The sequence below is a fragment of the Symphalangus syndactylus genome, chromosome 19, assembly GCF_028878055.3.
Source record: "Symphalangus syndactylus isolate Jambi chromosome 19, NHGRI_mSymSyn1-v2.1_pri, whole genome shotgun sequence".
Lineage (NCBI taxonomy): Eukaryota > Metazoa > Chordata > Mammalia > Primates > Hylobatidae > Symphalangus > Symphalangus syndactylus.
Genome location: NC_072434.2, coordinates 10205891 through 10221109, shown reverse-complemented (window position 1 = coordinate 10221109; position 15219 = coordinate 10205891). Strand labels below are relative to the sequence as shown.

The 15219-nt window shown below is 49.6% G+C and overlaps 1 protein-coding gene across 1 annotated transcript in view; it reads right to left on the bottom strand.

Annotated features, from left to right (window-relative positions):
• Window positions 1–14116, bottom strand: part of ACOT11 (acyl-CoA thioesterase 11) — a 60893-nt gene extending 46777 nt beyond the window's left edge. Inside the window, exon 1 of the mRNA XM_055233657.2 lies at window positions 13996–14116. Within this exon, the coding sequence (XP_055089632.1) occupies window positions 13996–14028 (33 nt within the window). The 5' untranslated portion in view covers window positions 14029–14116. The remainder of the gene's footprint in view (window positions 1–13995) is intronic.
• Between the last annotated feature and the right edge of the window lie 1103 nt (window positions 14117–15219).

The window sequence follows — 15219 nt, the reverse complement described above, 5'->3', positions numbered from 1 at the left end:
CACCACCACACCTGGCAAATTTTTTTTTTTTTTTTTCGAGATGGAGTTTCACTCTGTTGCCCAGGCTGGAGTGCAGTGGCACAATCTCAGCTCACTGCAACCTCCGCCTTCTGGGTTCAAGCGATTCTCCTGCCTCAGCCTCCCGAGTAGCTGGGATTACAGGCACAAGCCTCCACACCCAGCTAATTTTTATATTTTTAGTGGAGATAGGGTTTCACGATGTTGGCCAAGCTGGTCTCGAACTAATGACCTTAAGTGATCCACCCCCCCCCCCGCCCCCAGCCTCCCAAAGTGCTGGGATTACAGGCATGAGCCACGGCACCAAGCCTAATTTTTTAAATTTTATTTTTACTAAGACGAGGTCTGTGTTGCCCAGGATGGTCTGGAACTCCTGGGCTCAAGGGATCCTCCTGCCTCTGCCTCCCAAAGTGCTGGGACTACAGGCATGAGCCACTGAGCCTGGCCCATAGAGCTTTCTAGGCTGTAAAAGAATACACACATGTGGTAATAAGAAACTCCTTGAAGACAGGGGCCACATCTCATGTGTCTCTGGAATCCTGGTGCATCCTTACTAAGCACCTACTAAGTTTCAGGCCTTTCTATACATGATATAAAATTGCTTTGTATCCATAACACCATTCATCCTCACCAAAACCCTGTGAGGGACAATTATACCTCCTGCACAGAAAAGGGAAGTGAGGCTTGGGTTATAAAAGACTTGTCTAATGGTACTCTGCCAGTGAGCGATGGAGCTGAGATTTTGCTTTTCTCAATACCAAAGCCATTTCTACTCACTGGGCTGCCTCTCCAAAAGTTGCTTAAAGTGGGTGCAGTGGCTGACACCTATAATCCCAGCACTTTAAGAGGCCAAGGCAGAAGGATCACTTGAGGCCAGGAGTTCAAGACCAGCCTGGGCCACATGGCGAAACCCCATCTCTCGAATACAGTTTAAAAAAATTAGCCGAGCAGCCAGGCACGATGGCTCACACCTGTAATCCCAGCACTTTGGGAGGCCGAGGTGGGCGGATTGCCTTGTAATCCCAGCACTTTGGGAGGCTGAGGTGGGCAGATTGGCTAAGGTCAGGAGTTTGAGACCAGCCTGGCCAACATGGTGAAACCCCGTCTCTACTAAAAATACAAACAATTAGCCAGGCATGGTGTCGGGTGCCTGTAATCCCAGCTACTCAGGAGGCTGAGGAAGGAGAATTGCTTGAACCCAGGAGGCGGAGGTTGCAGTGAGCCAAGATCGCGCCACTGCACTCCAGCCTGGGCAACAGAGCGAAACTCTGTCTCAAAAAAAAAAAAAAAAAAAAAATAGCCAAGCATAGTTGACACATTGTTCTTTTGGTTGCTAGGTCACGTGTACCAGTTACTTGTGAGGCTGAGATGGGAAGCTATAGCAGGAAGATCACCTGAGCCCAGGAATTCAAGGCTGCAGTGAGCTATGATCGCACCACTGCACTCCAGCCTGCACAACAGAGCGAGACCTTGTCTTGAGAAAACAAAAACAGATGCTTAATAATTCATGTCCACTGATATTAATTAGTTAATGTATCATTTGCTGAGGACAAATTATTACTACTGAAGAAGCCCTAAGCAGGATATAGATATTACATGGACAAGGGGGTCAAGGAGGCTGCCCTTAACTCCCTCCTCATTTCTCTGTGGACCCGGCTTCTTCACATCTCTCACATACAGGTGCCTCTGCCTGGATCATTCTTCCTAACCCAGAAAAGCTTTTAGGGCCAGCCTAACCCATCACCTCCTCCAGGGAGCCCACCCTGACCACTGGGCTGGTGAGGGGCTATCTTGGTGCTTCCCTCTGTCACATCCTGGCCATGCTGTGCTGCCATAGGTTTGTACCTCCCTCTGTCTCTCCATCAACCTGAGGGCATCTGAGGACAAGTCTAGTCTGGCTCATCCCTATGTTCCCAAAGTGTCAGACTCTGGTCTGCCCCAGTCCATCACTGCCCCAATGTCACCTCTAACCTGCAAGGCTGCCCCTGGGAATGGCAGGAGCACACAGGCCTGCAGCCAGGGAGCTGGCAGAGGACCCAGTCAGCAGCACCATCTGTCCCTGGAGCCACGGGACAGAGCAGGCATAAGGCAGAGGTGTCAGTTCCTTGGCTCAGCCAGGTCAGCCCAGGACAAGGAGAGGAGCTTCGGCACCCTGGGCCCCTGCCCAGCTGGAGCTTGGGGTCAGATGAGGCTTTGAATTCTCTAATTAGATCACAGTGGCTTAATGCCAGAGCCTTGGTTTTCTAACCTGTAAAGCCAGATAAATACCAGAAGCCTTGCAAAGCTGTTGGGAAGTTTAAATATGCCCAACACTTAGAAGGTCCTCAACAGAAAGGTTTGCTTTCACCATCTCATCTGACCAACTGACCCTGCCATTGAACCACTGAGAAAACTGAGGTTCACATGAGATGGAAAAAAAAAAAAAAGAAAAGAAAAAATATTCACCATGGCCAATTATGTGCCGAGTTCTCCATTTTTTCAACATCTCTATTCCTGACAACAGTTCGGCATGATCTGCAGGAAGAGAACTGGTTCATATTAGGAAACCGATGCCCACAGAGGTGAGGTGAGTTAGTACCTCTAAGACAGCACCCTTTTCGTCATCGGGCCGAGTGATGAGCAGCCCTCCGAAGGCTCCCGGGATGCCAGCTTGGCCCCGCTCCAGCCCAGGCACAGGTGAGGGGCAGTGGGCAGCCTCCCTCGACCCCGAGGTGTGTGGTGGGGTCAGCTCAGCCTGGGGCCCTGAATCTACACTGTCAGTGTGCGAGGGTGGACAGAGGAGGCTAGGATGGGATGGGTCCACATGTAACAGTGAGGCCACATTCTGGGTGCACAGAAGTTCCAGATGCCCCCCTAGCCAACACAAGGGCTGGAAAGGGGGACCCAGTCTAGCAGATGGGAGCTCTGGGTCTCTTGCCAGGTGTGCAAGCCCAGGCACGTCACCTCACTTCTCTGTGCCTCGTCTCTCACGGGGGCTGAGCCTTTCACCCACCTCCCTGTTGTAAAGAGTCAGGGGGTGAATGGGGAGGCAGCTGAGACCTTCAAGGTGCTGGCCATACAGAGAAGAGGAACCATGATGATGTGTTTCCCTGGGTCGCTGAGCCCAGCGTACAGGGATTGCATACCTTGGCCCTAAGCCTGGGGACCAGAGAGCCCTCATGGCTCTCACAGTCAGGTAGCCAGGACAACATGACCCACAGTGCTCGAAAGCCCAAACTCAGCCTACAAGGCCTAGACCCCTAGCCTGCAGGTCCTGGAAGCCTCCCCTCAGCCTCTTCCAGGTGTTCACTTTGCTCCCTCCACTCCAAGTGGAGTGAGGAGTGAGCAGCAGGGGCTGCTGGGCCCCTATTCAGCTGCTCAGATGCACCAGGCTCGCCCCAGCCTTGGAGCCTGCAAATGGATGCTATTCCCCTTGCCTGGAATGCTGCTCCCCCAGATCTTCCCAAGGTTGCCTTCTCAGCTGCTAGCTTTCTGCTCAGCTGTCATCTGCTCAGAGAGCTCTCCCCTGGCCCCCTCATCATTCTCTCACAGTTCCCTGTTCTCCAGACAGTCTCAATTTAATCCCAGCAATGCTACTTACTAGCTGTGTGACCTCGGGCAACTTACTTAACCTGTCTGTCTCAGTTTCATCTTTAATACAGACACAATTATCTACTTCACAGAGTTGTTATAAGGAATAATGAGTTGATGCAGGCATGGCATACAGCTCGCACTTGTATGGCATTTACTCTTATTACTACTATTCATAGCACTTATTGCAGATTTTCATCATTGTTTATTTGAATACCTTCTCCCTAGCTCTCCTGCACTAGCTGTCAGCTCCAGGAGACGGGCTGTATCATAGGCCACAGCATACCCAGCACCAGCTACCTGTTAATCCCCCAGTACAGTAAGTACCCGGGGAGGGAACAAGTGAAGCGTGTACAACATCCTGAGGAGACATCATTAACTCTAGGGACAGGCAAGATGAGGATTCAAAGGAGAAATGATAGCCGAGCTGGGTTTGGAAGGATGAAGAGTCCTCCACTGAAAAGGGAAAAGTTGAAAGCTTTTCATCCAAGATGTGGAATAAAACAAAGATGCCCACTTTCACCACTTATATCCAGTGTAATACTGGAAGTCCTAGCCAGAGCAATTAGGCAAGAGAGAGAAATAAAGAGCATCCAAATTGGAAAGAAGGAAGTTAAATTGTCCCTGTTTGCAGAGGTCATAATCCTATATACAGAAAACCCTAAAGACTCCACTAAAAAACTGGTAGGAATAATAAATTCAGTAAAGTTGCAGGATACAAAATCAACTTACAAAAGTCAGTAGTCTTTCTATATACTAATAGCAAACTGTCTAAAAAAGAAATCTAGAGGCCGGGCGCGGTGGCTCACGCTTGTAATCCCAGCACTTTGGGAGGCCGAGGCGGGCGGATCACGAAGTCAGGAGATCGAGACCACAATGAAACCCCGTCTCTACTAAAATTACAAAAAATTAGCCGGGCGTGGTGGCGGGCGCCTGTAATCCCAGCTACTCGGAGAGGCTGAGGCAGGAGAATGGCGTGAACCTGGGAGGCAGAGTTTGCAGTGAGCCGAGATTGCGCCACTGCACTCCAGCCTGGGTGACAGAGCGAGACTCCATCTCAAAAAAAAAAAAAAAAAAGAAATCTAGAAAACAATCCCATTGACAATAGCTACGAAAAATAAAATAAAATAAAATAAAATAAAATAAAATAAAATAAAATAAAATACTGAGAATAAATTTAACCAAGGAGGTAAAAAGCCAGGAGTGGTGGCTCATGCCTGTAATTCCAGCTACTCAGGAGGCTGAGGTGGGAGGACTGCTTGAGTCCAAGAGTTTGAAACCAGCCTGGGCAACATAGCAAGACTCTATCTCTTAAAATGTTTTTTTCAGTGCACACATGGGTAGATAAAGAATTTAAATTTTTTTTCTTTTTTTTTTTTTTGAGATGGAATCTTGCTCTGTCACCCAGGCTGGAGTTCAATGGCATGATCTCGGCTCACTGCAACCTCCGCCTCCCGGGTTCAAGCGATTCTCCTGCCTCAGCCTCCTGAGTAGCTGGGATTACAGGTGCACGCCACCATGCCTGACTAATTTTTGTATTTTTAGTAGAGATGGGATTTCACCATGTTGACCAGGCTGGTCTCAAACTCCTGACCTTGTGATCTGCCTGCCTCAGCCTCCCAAAGTGCTGGGATTACAAGCACGAGCCACCATGCCTGGCCTAAGTATAAAAATTTTTTTAAATTTTTTTAAATAAAAAATCAGCCAGGTGTGGTGGCACATGCCTGTAGTCTCAGCTACTTGAGAGGCTGAGGCAGGAGTATCATTTGAGCCCAGGAATTCATAGTTGCAGTAAGCTATGATCAGACCACTGCACTCCAACCTGGGCAACAGAGGGAAACACTGTCTCTTAAAAAATAAATAAAGGAGATGAAAGATCTCTACAGTGAAGACCAGATGCGATGGCTCACGTCTGTAATCTCAGCACTTTGGAAGGCCAAGGTGGGTGGATCACCTAAGGTCAGGAGTTCGAGACCAGCCTTGCCAACATGGTGAAACCCTGTCTCTACTAAAAATACAAAAATTAGCCAGGCATGGTGGCACACACCTGTAATCCCAGCTACTCAGGGGGCTGAGGGAGGAGAATCACTTGAATCCAGGAGGCAGAGGTTGCAGTGAGCCAAGATCATGCCACTGCACTCCAGCCTAGGCGACACAGCAAGACTCTGTCTCAAAAAAAAAAAAAAAGCTCTACAATGAAAACTATAAAATGTTAATGAAAGAAATTGAAGAAGATATAAATGAAAAGATCCCATGTTCATGGATCAGAAGAATTAATGTTACAATGTCCAAACTACTCAAAGCGATCTACAGATTCAATGCAATCCCTATCAAAGTGCCAATGACATTCTTCACAGAAACAGAAAAAACAAGCCTAAAATTCATATGGAACCACAAAAGACCCCAAATAGCCAAAGCAATCTTGAGCAAAAAGAGCAGAGCCAAAGGCATCATACTATACTACCTGATTTCAAAATATACTACAAAGCTACATTAATCAAAACAGTATGGTACTGGTATAAAAACAGACAGACATATAGACCAGTGGAACAGAATAGAGAGCTCTAAAATAAATCCACACATTTACAGCCAACTGATTTTCAACAAAGGTGCCAGAACACACATTAGGGAAGGAACAGTCTATTCCATAATTGATGTTGGGAAAACTGGATACCCACATGTAGAAAAATGAAATCAATCCCTTATCTCTCACTGTATAAAAAAATCAACTCAGGCCAGGTGCAGTGGCTCACACCTGTAATCTCAGCACTTGGGGAGGCTGAGGAAGGTGGATCACCTGAGGTCAGGAGTTCGAGACTAGGCTGGCCAACTTGGTGAAATCCCATCTCAACTAAAAATACAAAAGTTAGCTAGGCCTGGTGGCATGTATCTGTCATCCCAGCTACTTGGGAGGCTGAGGTAGCAGGAGAATCACTTGAACCTGGGAGGAGGAGGTTGCAGTGAGCCGAGATCACACCACTGCACTCCAACCTGGGCAACAGAGTGAGACTCCATCTCAAAAAAAATAAAAAAATAAAAATGAATTAAACACTTAAATGTACGACCCCCAAACTACGAAATTACTAGAAGAAAACATAAGGGAAACACTTCATGACGTTGTGCTAGGTAAGAATTTTTTGGATAGGGTCTCAAAAGCACAGGAAACAAAAGCAAAAATAGATGTGATTTCTTTATACTAAAACACTTCTGCACAGCAAAGGAACCAATCAACAGAGTTAAGAGACAACCTACAGAATGGGAGAAAATATTTACAAACTATACATCTGACAAGGGGTTAACACCCAAAATATACAAAGAAGTAAAACAACTCAAAAGAAAAAAAAAAAAAAAATTAAAATGGGCAAAAGACCTGAATAGGCATTTCTCAAAGGAAGCTATACAAATGTCCACCAGGTATATGAAAAAATGCTCAACATCACTAATCATCATGAAAACGCAAATCAAAACCACAATGAAATAGCATCTCACACCTGTCAGAATGGCTACTATCAAAAAACCAGAGTCGGGCGTGGTGGCTCACGCCTGTAATCCCAGCACTTTGGGAGGCCAAGGCAGGCAGATCACAAGGTCAGGAGTTCGAGACCAGCCTGACCAACATGGTGAAACCCTGTCTTTGCTGAAAATACAAAAAATTAGCCAGGCGTGGTGTTGCAATGTCTGTAATCCCAGCTATTTGGGAGGCTGAGGCAGGAGAATCACTTGAACCCGGGAGGCGGAGGTTGCAGTGAGCCAAGATCATGCCACTACACTCCAGCCTGGGCGACAGAGCGAGACTCCGTCTCAAAACAAACAAACAAACAAAACCAGAAGACAATATGTGTTGGCAAGGACTTGGGGAAAAGGCAACCTTCTGACACTGTTCATGGGAATGTAAATTGGTACAGCCATTATAGAAAACAGTGTGGAGGTTCCTCAAAAAATTAAAAATAGAATTGCCATATGATCCAGCAGTCCCACTACTGGGTATATAGCCAAAGGAAATGAAATCAGTATACTGAACAGATACCTGCACTCCCATGTTTATTGCAGCACTCTTCACAATAGCCAAGATATGGAACCAACTAAGTGTCCACCAATGGATGAATGGATTTTTTAAATGTGGTATAAAGCTGAGTGTGGTGGCTCAAACCTACAATCTCAACACTTTGGGAAGCCAAGGGGAGAGGACAGTTTGAGGCCAGGAGTTCAAGACCAGCCTGGTCAACATAGAGGAAACCCATCTCTACAAAAACTTAAAAAAAAAAAAAATAGCTGGGCACAGTGGTGCATACCTCTAATTCCCAGCTACTCAGGTGGCTGAGGCAGGAGGCTTGCTTGAGCCCAGGAGCTCAAGGCTGCAGTGAGCCATAATTGCACCACTGTATTCCAGCCTGGGTGACAGAGCAGGACTCCATCTCAAAAAAAAAAAAAAATATATATATATATATATACACACACACACACACACACACACACACACACACTTACCATGGAATACTATTCAGCCATAAAAATAAAATAAAATCCTGCCATTTGCAACTACATGGATGAACCTGGAGTATGTTATGGTGGAGTTTTTTTGTTTTGTTTTCTTTTGTTTTGTTTTGTTTTTGTTTTTGTGTGTGACAGGGTCTGGCTCCGTTGCCTAGGCTGAAATGCAATAACTTCAGCTCACAGCAACCTCCACCTCCCAGGCTCAAGCCATCCTCCCAACTCAGCCTCCCAACTAGCTGGGACTAGAGGCGCATGCCACCACACCTGGCAATTTGTGTGGTTTTTGTAGAGATCGGGTTTTGCCATGTTGCCCAGGCTGGCCTGGAAGTCCTGAGCTCAAGTGATCCACCCATCTCAGCCTCCCGAAGTACTGGGATTATGGGCGCGAGCCACCTCCCCCAGAGTATGTTATATTAAGTGAAATAAGGGCCAGGCACAGAAAGACAAATACCACATGACCTCACTCAGATGTGAATCTTAAAAAGTTGATTTCATGGAAATAGAGTATAATGCTACTTATCAGAGGCAGGGGTTGTTGGGGGGATGGAGAGATCTTGGTCAGAGGATGCATAATTACTCTTAGGAGGAATAAATTTCAAGAGATCTATTATACAGTAAGGTGATACAGTTAATGACAACACATATCGTATTCTTGGAAAATGCAGAGTAGATGTTCTGCACCATCACCAAAAAAATGAAAATTATGTGAGGTAATGTATCTGTTAATTAGATTTAATCATAACATAATGTATACATACCTCAAAACGTCATTTGTACATGATAAAAACATAGAATGTTATCTGTCCATTTATTTTTTTAAAAAATGTTTTTTTGAGATAGAGGCTTGTTCTGTCACCCAGGCTGCAGTGCAGTGGCGTAATCTCGGCTCACTGCAACCTCCACCTCCCGGGTTCAACTGAGCACATCCAGCTTATTTTTGTATTTTTAATAGAGACAGAGTTTCTCCATGTTGGTCAGGCTCCTCAAGTACTCCTGACCTCAAGTAATCCACCCACTTCGGCCTCCCAAAGTGTTGGGATTATAGGCATGAGCCACCATGCCTGGCCCATTAAAAAAAATTTTTTTAATGAGGTAATCATTCCCTTATGCTATGCATATTAAAATAAAATTTTGGAGAGCAATAAAAGAGTCCTCCAGATAAATTAAGAACACTGGCAGGGCATGGTGGCTCACGCCTGTAATCCCAGCACTTTGGGAGGCCGAGGCGGGTGGATCATCTGAGGTCGGGAGTTTGAGACCAGCTTGACCAACATGGAGAAACCCCATCTCTACTAAAAATGCAAAATTAGCCAGGCATGGTGGCACATGCCTGTAATCCCAGCTACTTGAGAGGCTGAGGCAGGAGAATCGCTTGAACCTGGGAGACAGAGGTTGCGGTGACCCAAGATTGCAACTCCAGCCTGGGCAACAAGAGCGAAACTCCATCTCAAAAAAAAAACAAAAACAAAAACAAACAACAACAACAACAACAAAAACACTAAGAGTGGGCCGGGCGTGGTGGCTCACGCCTGTAATCCCAGCACTTTGGGAGGCCAAGGCGGGCAGATCACCTGAGGTCAGGAGTTCAAGACCAGCCTGGCCAACATGGTGAAACCCCGTCTCTACTAAAGATAGAAAAAATTAGCCGATGGCACGCACCTGTAGTCCCAGCTACTCAGGAGGCCGAGAAACGAGAATCGCTTGGACCAGGGAGGTGGAGGTTGCAGTTAGCTGAGATGGCACCACTGTACTCCAGCACTCCATCCTGGGCGACAGAGTGAGACTCTGCCTCAAAAACAAACAAACAAAAAAACACTAAGAGTGTCTGCCCATGGCTGGGCCTGGGGGTTCACATATGGCTCCTGAACAGGCTGATGCTACATGTTCAAGTCTCACTTCTTCCTCCAGGAAGCCTTCTGGGACCACCTCAGCCCGCTTCTGAGCACCTGTGGTCACTCATTCATTCAGCAGTTTTGGGACTCCTCGTATATGATAGGCCCATCATTTTATGTCTAAGGTCTCCCCACCTCCAAAACAGAGTAGGGTCCTCGAGAGAGATGGGACCCTGCCTCTCACTGTCAGGATCAACCTCACGGTGGCAGACAAACCCTTCACAAACATTCAGAGCCCCAGGATGTCCAGGCTGGTGGGGACCTCAGGGATCACCCAGCACCCTAAGGCCTAGAGAGAGGAACCCCTGGCCAAAGGTCACACCGTGAACCGTGGGGTGAACATCCAATTGTTGTGCCCTGAACCTCCCCACACTCTGGGTTAGACCCCTTATGAAGCTGAGGAGGTTGTGGGGAGCCCTCTAGCTGTCCTCAGGTTCAAGGTAAAGCAGTAGGATTGCATTGTGTGGTTGGACGCTAATAAAAAAATCAGCCGGGCGTGGTGGTGGGCACCTGTAATCCCAGCTACTCCGGAGGCTGAGGCAGGAGAATCCCTTGAATCCAGGAGGCAGAGGCTGCAGTGAGCCAAGATTACACCACCGCACTCCAGCCTGGGTGACAGAGTGAGACTCCATCTCAAAACAAAAACAAAAACAAAAACAAACCAAAACAAAAACAACCAGCCCCATCACCATTTCTGGAGTAAAGAAAGCTTCTGAGCCCCACTGAGAGCTGACCTGGGCCAGGCTAGACCTGAGGCTGGGCAGAGGTTCTCAGACTTCCCAGGACCCTTGCCCACCTCCTACGAGGGCACCAGTGGGTCCCTGCTAGCCCAGAAATGTGAGACTCAGTGCCCAGTGTAGACTGACATCTTGGAAAGGGAAGGAAGAGCTCTCCACGGGGAGAGGCAAGGATTGATGCGGGACAGGGAGACCTTTCCGACACCAGCACACTGGCACCCAGCAGTTCTCCCAGCCCCGAGCGTGGCAGCAGGCTGACCACTTAATTTGGTCGCCCACTCACTTGCTGGGTACCCAGGGGTGAGTAGGAACCAGAGCCCTCGAACTCCAATGCTGACTCTGTCTACAGTGCCACAGGACACTGAAAATGGCCCCCAACCATGCAAAGTGGGGCTTGTGGATTATCTGAGACCCCCTCTTCTGTTCCCAGTTTAGTCCCTATTAAAGACAATTTGGTGAGTTTGTTGTTGTTGTTGCTGGGTTTTTTTGTTGTTGTTGTTTTGTTTTTTTTTTGAGACCACTCTGTCTCCCAGGCTGGAGTGCAGTGGTGTGATCTCGGCTCACTGCAACCTCGGCCTCCTGGGTTCAAGCGATTCTCCTGCCTCAGCCTCCCGAGTAGCTGGGACTATAGGAGCATGCCACCATGCTCAGCTAATTTTTGTATTTTTGGTAGAGATGGGGTTTCACCATGTTGGCCAGGCTGGTCTCGAACTCCTGGCCTCAAGTGATCCACCCGTCTTGGCCTCCCAAAGTGCTGGGATTACAGGCATGGGTCACCACACCCAGCTTGGTGGGGTTTTTTGTTTGTTTTTGTTTTTGTTTTGAGACAGGATCTCACCTGTCATTCAGGCTAGAGTACAGTAGCATGATCTTGGCTCACTGCAGCCTCCGCCTCCCAGGCGGGCTCAAGTGATCCTCCCACTTCAGCCTCCCGAGTAGCTGGGTCCGCAGGCGCACGCCACCATGCCCAGCTTTTTTTTTTTTTTTGTATTTTTGGTAGAGATGGGGTTTCACCATGTTGGCCTGGCTGGTCTCAAACTCCTGAGCTCAAGCAATTCACCTGCCTCAGCCTCCCAAAGTGCTAGGATGACAGGTGTAAGCCACCATGCCTGGCCAGGGATTGTTGGTTTATTTGTTTGCTTGTTTGCTTTTCATTAAAAACAGCTTTGGAACCAAGTCAGAAAATGTTCCCAAACCCTCTTATATTCCAGAGGAACTAAGGGAATTCAAGACAAATCCAAAGAGATCTGCCATCCAGACAATGGTGCAGAGGTGGCAATCAAGGCCAGAGTGTTCTCAGCTGACAGGAGGCCACCTGTGTCGTCAAGACCCCAACTTCCACCCCCAGACTCAACAAAGGTAGTGCAAGGAAGCTGAATGCCAGCTGGGCTCAGAGTCGGGGCGTGGGGGTTGGAATCTCCCATATCTGCGCCTTCACCTGGCTGAGCCTCAGGTTCCTTAACAGCTCAGACTCTGGGGCCAAACTGCTGGGTTCGAATCCCAGCTCTGCCACTTCCTACTGTTGTGCTCTTGGGCAAGTCACTTACCCTCTGCGAGGTTCCTTATCTGGGATACGGGGATGATAACTGTACCTACCTCATAGAGAACTGAATGAGTTCATAAATGCAAAGAGCTATGTGAAGATTTGTCACTATTGTTATCTCTGTAAAACGGTGATAATGATATGCCTCTTCCCCGGCGCCTTGCCCCCAGTTACTGATGAAGGAAAAAGTCATAAAGGGTTAAATACAACAGGGCACAAGAGAAGATACGAGGAGCCCCTCCCACCTAGGAGACACTCTGCCCTGCACTCAGGTGACAAGAGCAAGCGCCCTGCTACTCAGATCCCACCCTTGCCCTCGCTGCTGAAAAGCTGCCTGTCCCCATTCATTCATTAAGCATTCCCTGGCCTCTGGCCACACCCGTCCCTGTGCTGGGTATACCAAGAGCAGCCTCGTGTTGCTCCCTGGCTGGTGGGAGGGATGTATGTGCCAGTCTAGCACACAATCCAGTGGGAAAAGGGGCTAACACAGAGGCTCATGGTGCCATGAGAAATCTGGGAAGGACTTCCAGAGGAGGCAGCAGAGATCTGAGCTGAGATCTGAGGGCTCAGAAGGAACTTGCCGGGGAGACAAGTTCTGGGGAGATGCAGGAAGGCTGGGGGTAACTCCGGCAGAAGACACAGCAAGTACAACAGCCTGCAGGAGAGAACAAAGGTGGGACACCGAGGCCGTGGAGGGCAGCTCGCTATGGCTGAGGCAGAGACAGCAGAGGGGTGGGGACGGTGGAAGAAAAAGGGAGGCGTGGGCAGGGGCCAGAGTGCCAACATCCCTTTGTCTCAAGTAAGGGATGTGAAAATCATCCTCGGGTAGCTGCCTGAGCAGGTGAGGAGTCAGCACATTTACCTTTTAGAAGCATCCCTCCAGTGTGGAGAGTAGACTGAAAGGGGCTGACATGGGACAGGGGAGCCAGGGGAGACGAGATGCACAGGGCCCGGTGAGGATGCTGAGCTGTGCAGTGGCTGCGCAGATGGAGGGAGAGGATGAATAAGACATTTAGTTGTTCCACCCCCTTTTAATCAAGGCTTTTCCTGAAAATATCCTCAGAGGTCAGCCACACTACACCCATTACAACCTCTGCCAGTCTGTCCTGAGCCCATCTCCATACACTCCATCCACTGCCAGGCGCTGCTGGGCACTTGGGTCTGCCGTGTGCCTCAGCACCTAATCTCACCTCCAAAGTGCAGGGGAAAGTTCTCTTCAAGGTCACCTTGCAGGACAGCTCCCGCAGCCCTCATGTGATCCTGTGCTTGCTCTCCCAAAGAGGTTCTGCTCCCTGAGAACGCCGGCCTCACCCCACCACACATACTCACTTACACCCATGCCTCACACCCTGTCACTCCCATCAGCTCTGTGGCTTTGGGGTCCTGAGCTCTGAGCATGAAGCACCGCAAGGCCATGGAGCTCAGACGTCCCCCAGAAACATGCACAGAGCTCTGCAGGGAGAAACGTACACCCACCGAATAGATTTCCAGAGGCCAACACTTGCTGAAGGTGATTCCACTCAACGCAGCCAGCCCATGGGGGATCTGACAGCCCCTGGGGCTTGTTTGGAGATTGCTGCTGATAATAAACCAGCCCAGGGGCTCTGCGATTTCTCCTTCCAAAGAGAGCTAGAAAATGGCCCGTGGAGAGCGTGAGGAGATGAGTTAAATGGAAAGGTCAATCTCTTTCTGGGTGCCCAGCCTCCAGAGCCCCCCCGCTGCCCCAGCCCACCCTCCATACCCGTCGCAGGTGATTTCCGACATTCTGGATCATCGTGCCGTGCCGGGTGGCCGGGGAAAGCAGCGCCCTCCCAGAGACACAAGCTGGTCACCTGAGCAACAGCCAGGCCCAGACTCCAAATGAAGCCTGTGGGCCTCTCCTGCTCCTCCTCCCCAGCTCCCGCCCGCCCACCAGAGCCAGCTGTTACCACCCCGAGTCCCGCCTCTCTTCAGACTGCCCTCTACCCCCCTTCTCCTAGGAGCCCTGCACAGAAAGCTCCAGTGCTCGCCTAGCGGAGAGGAAGGACGAGGCTGCCAGCTAGGCCACAGCCACGTCAAGGGGCCTGTGCCCACCCACTGGGCACCCAGCCCCAGCCAAACTCCAGGCACCCCCAGTCCCAGAGCCCATCATCCTGCCAACAGTGTCTCTTGGCTCTGTGATCACTCCCAGGGAAGGGGGCTGGTGGGGGTCCAGGTCCCTGATCCCAGCCAGCAGATGGGCAAAACAGCCATAAGGTTTCCATCCATCCACAAGGGGACAGGCTGGAAGGTGGCAGGAGGCCAAAGAGCTGCCAGCAACCTCCCGGAGAGATACCAGACCCACCTGCTAGGATTCTTCACCCCAGGAGCGCTGCCCGCCAGCTCCTCAGCTCCAGGCCGCAGGCATCCAGCAGTTGCTGGTTGGGGACAGGACACACCCCTCACTTCCTTTAAATAGGCAGTGTGACTTTTCTAAAAGTGGCACCTGCCAAATTCCACCCCCATGGCCACGCAGGCTTCAGCCCCTTGGGGCACCCACTCCAGTTTCTCTCTAGCCACCACCAACTGAGAGACCACCAGGGTTTCCCCTTCTCCCTCTGACTTCTGCCCACAGGCTTGATCAGGAGGTCTTGACACTCACGTTGGACTAAGGACAGGACAATGAGTGCTTGGTGGCTGAGGGAAGTGGGGGGGCAGGGAAAGGATTTAGGCATGGGGGCTGGGATGGACAACAGATGGAAAATAATAGCATGCACCCCATAATAACCAAGCACCTGCCGTGTGACAGGCCTCGGGCTGGTCTTCCTCCAACCCCACTGGGAAGATTCCTTAGGAAGCGTACGTGACATGCCCCAGGTGGCACAGCCAGTGACAGCACAGCCCAGCTGGGACAGACCAGCTGGATTCCGAGGCCACAGCCTTCCTTCCATCCTCAGGGCCTCTCGCTCATTCACCGCAGATCTAATCATGCATCCTCCGGGCCTGT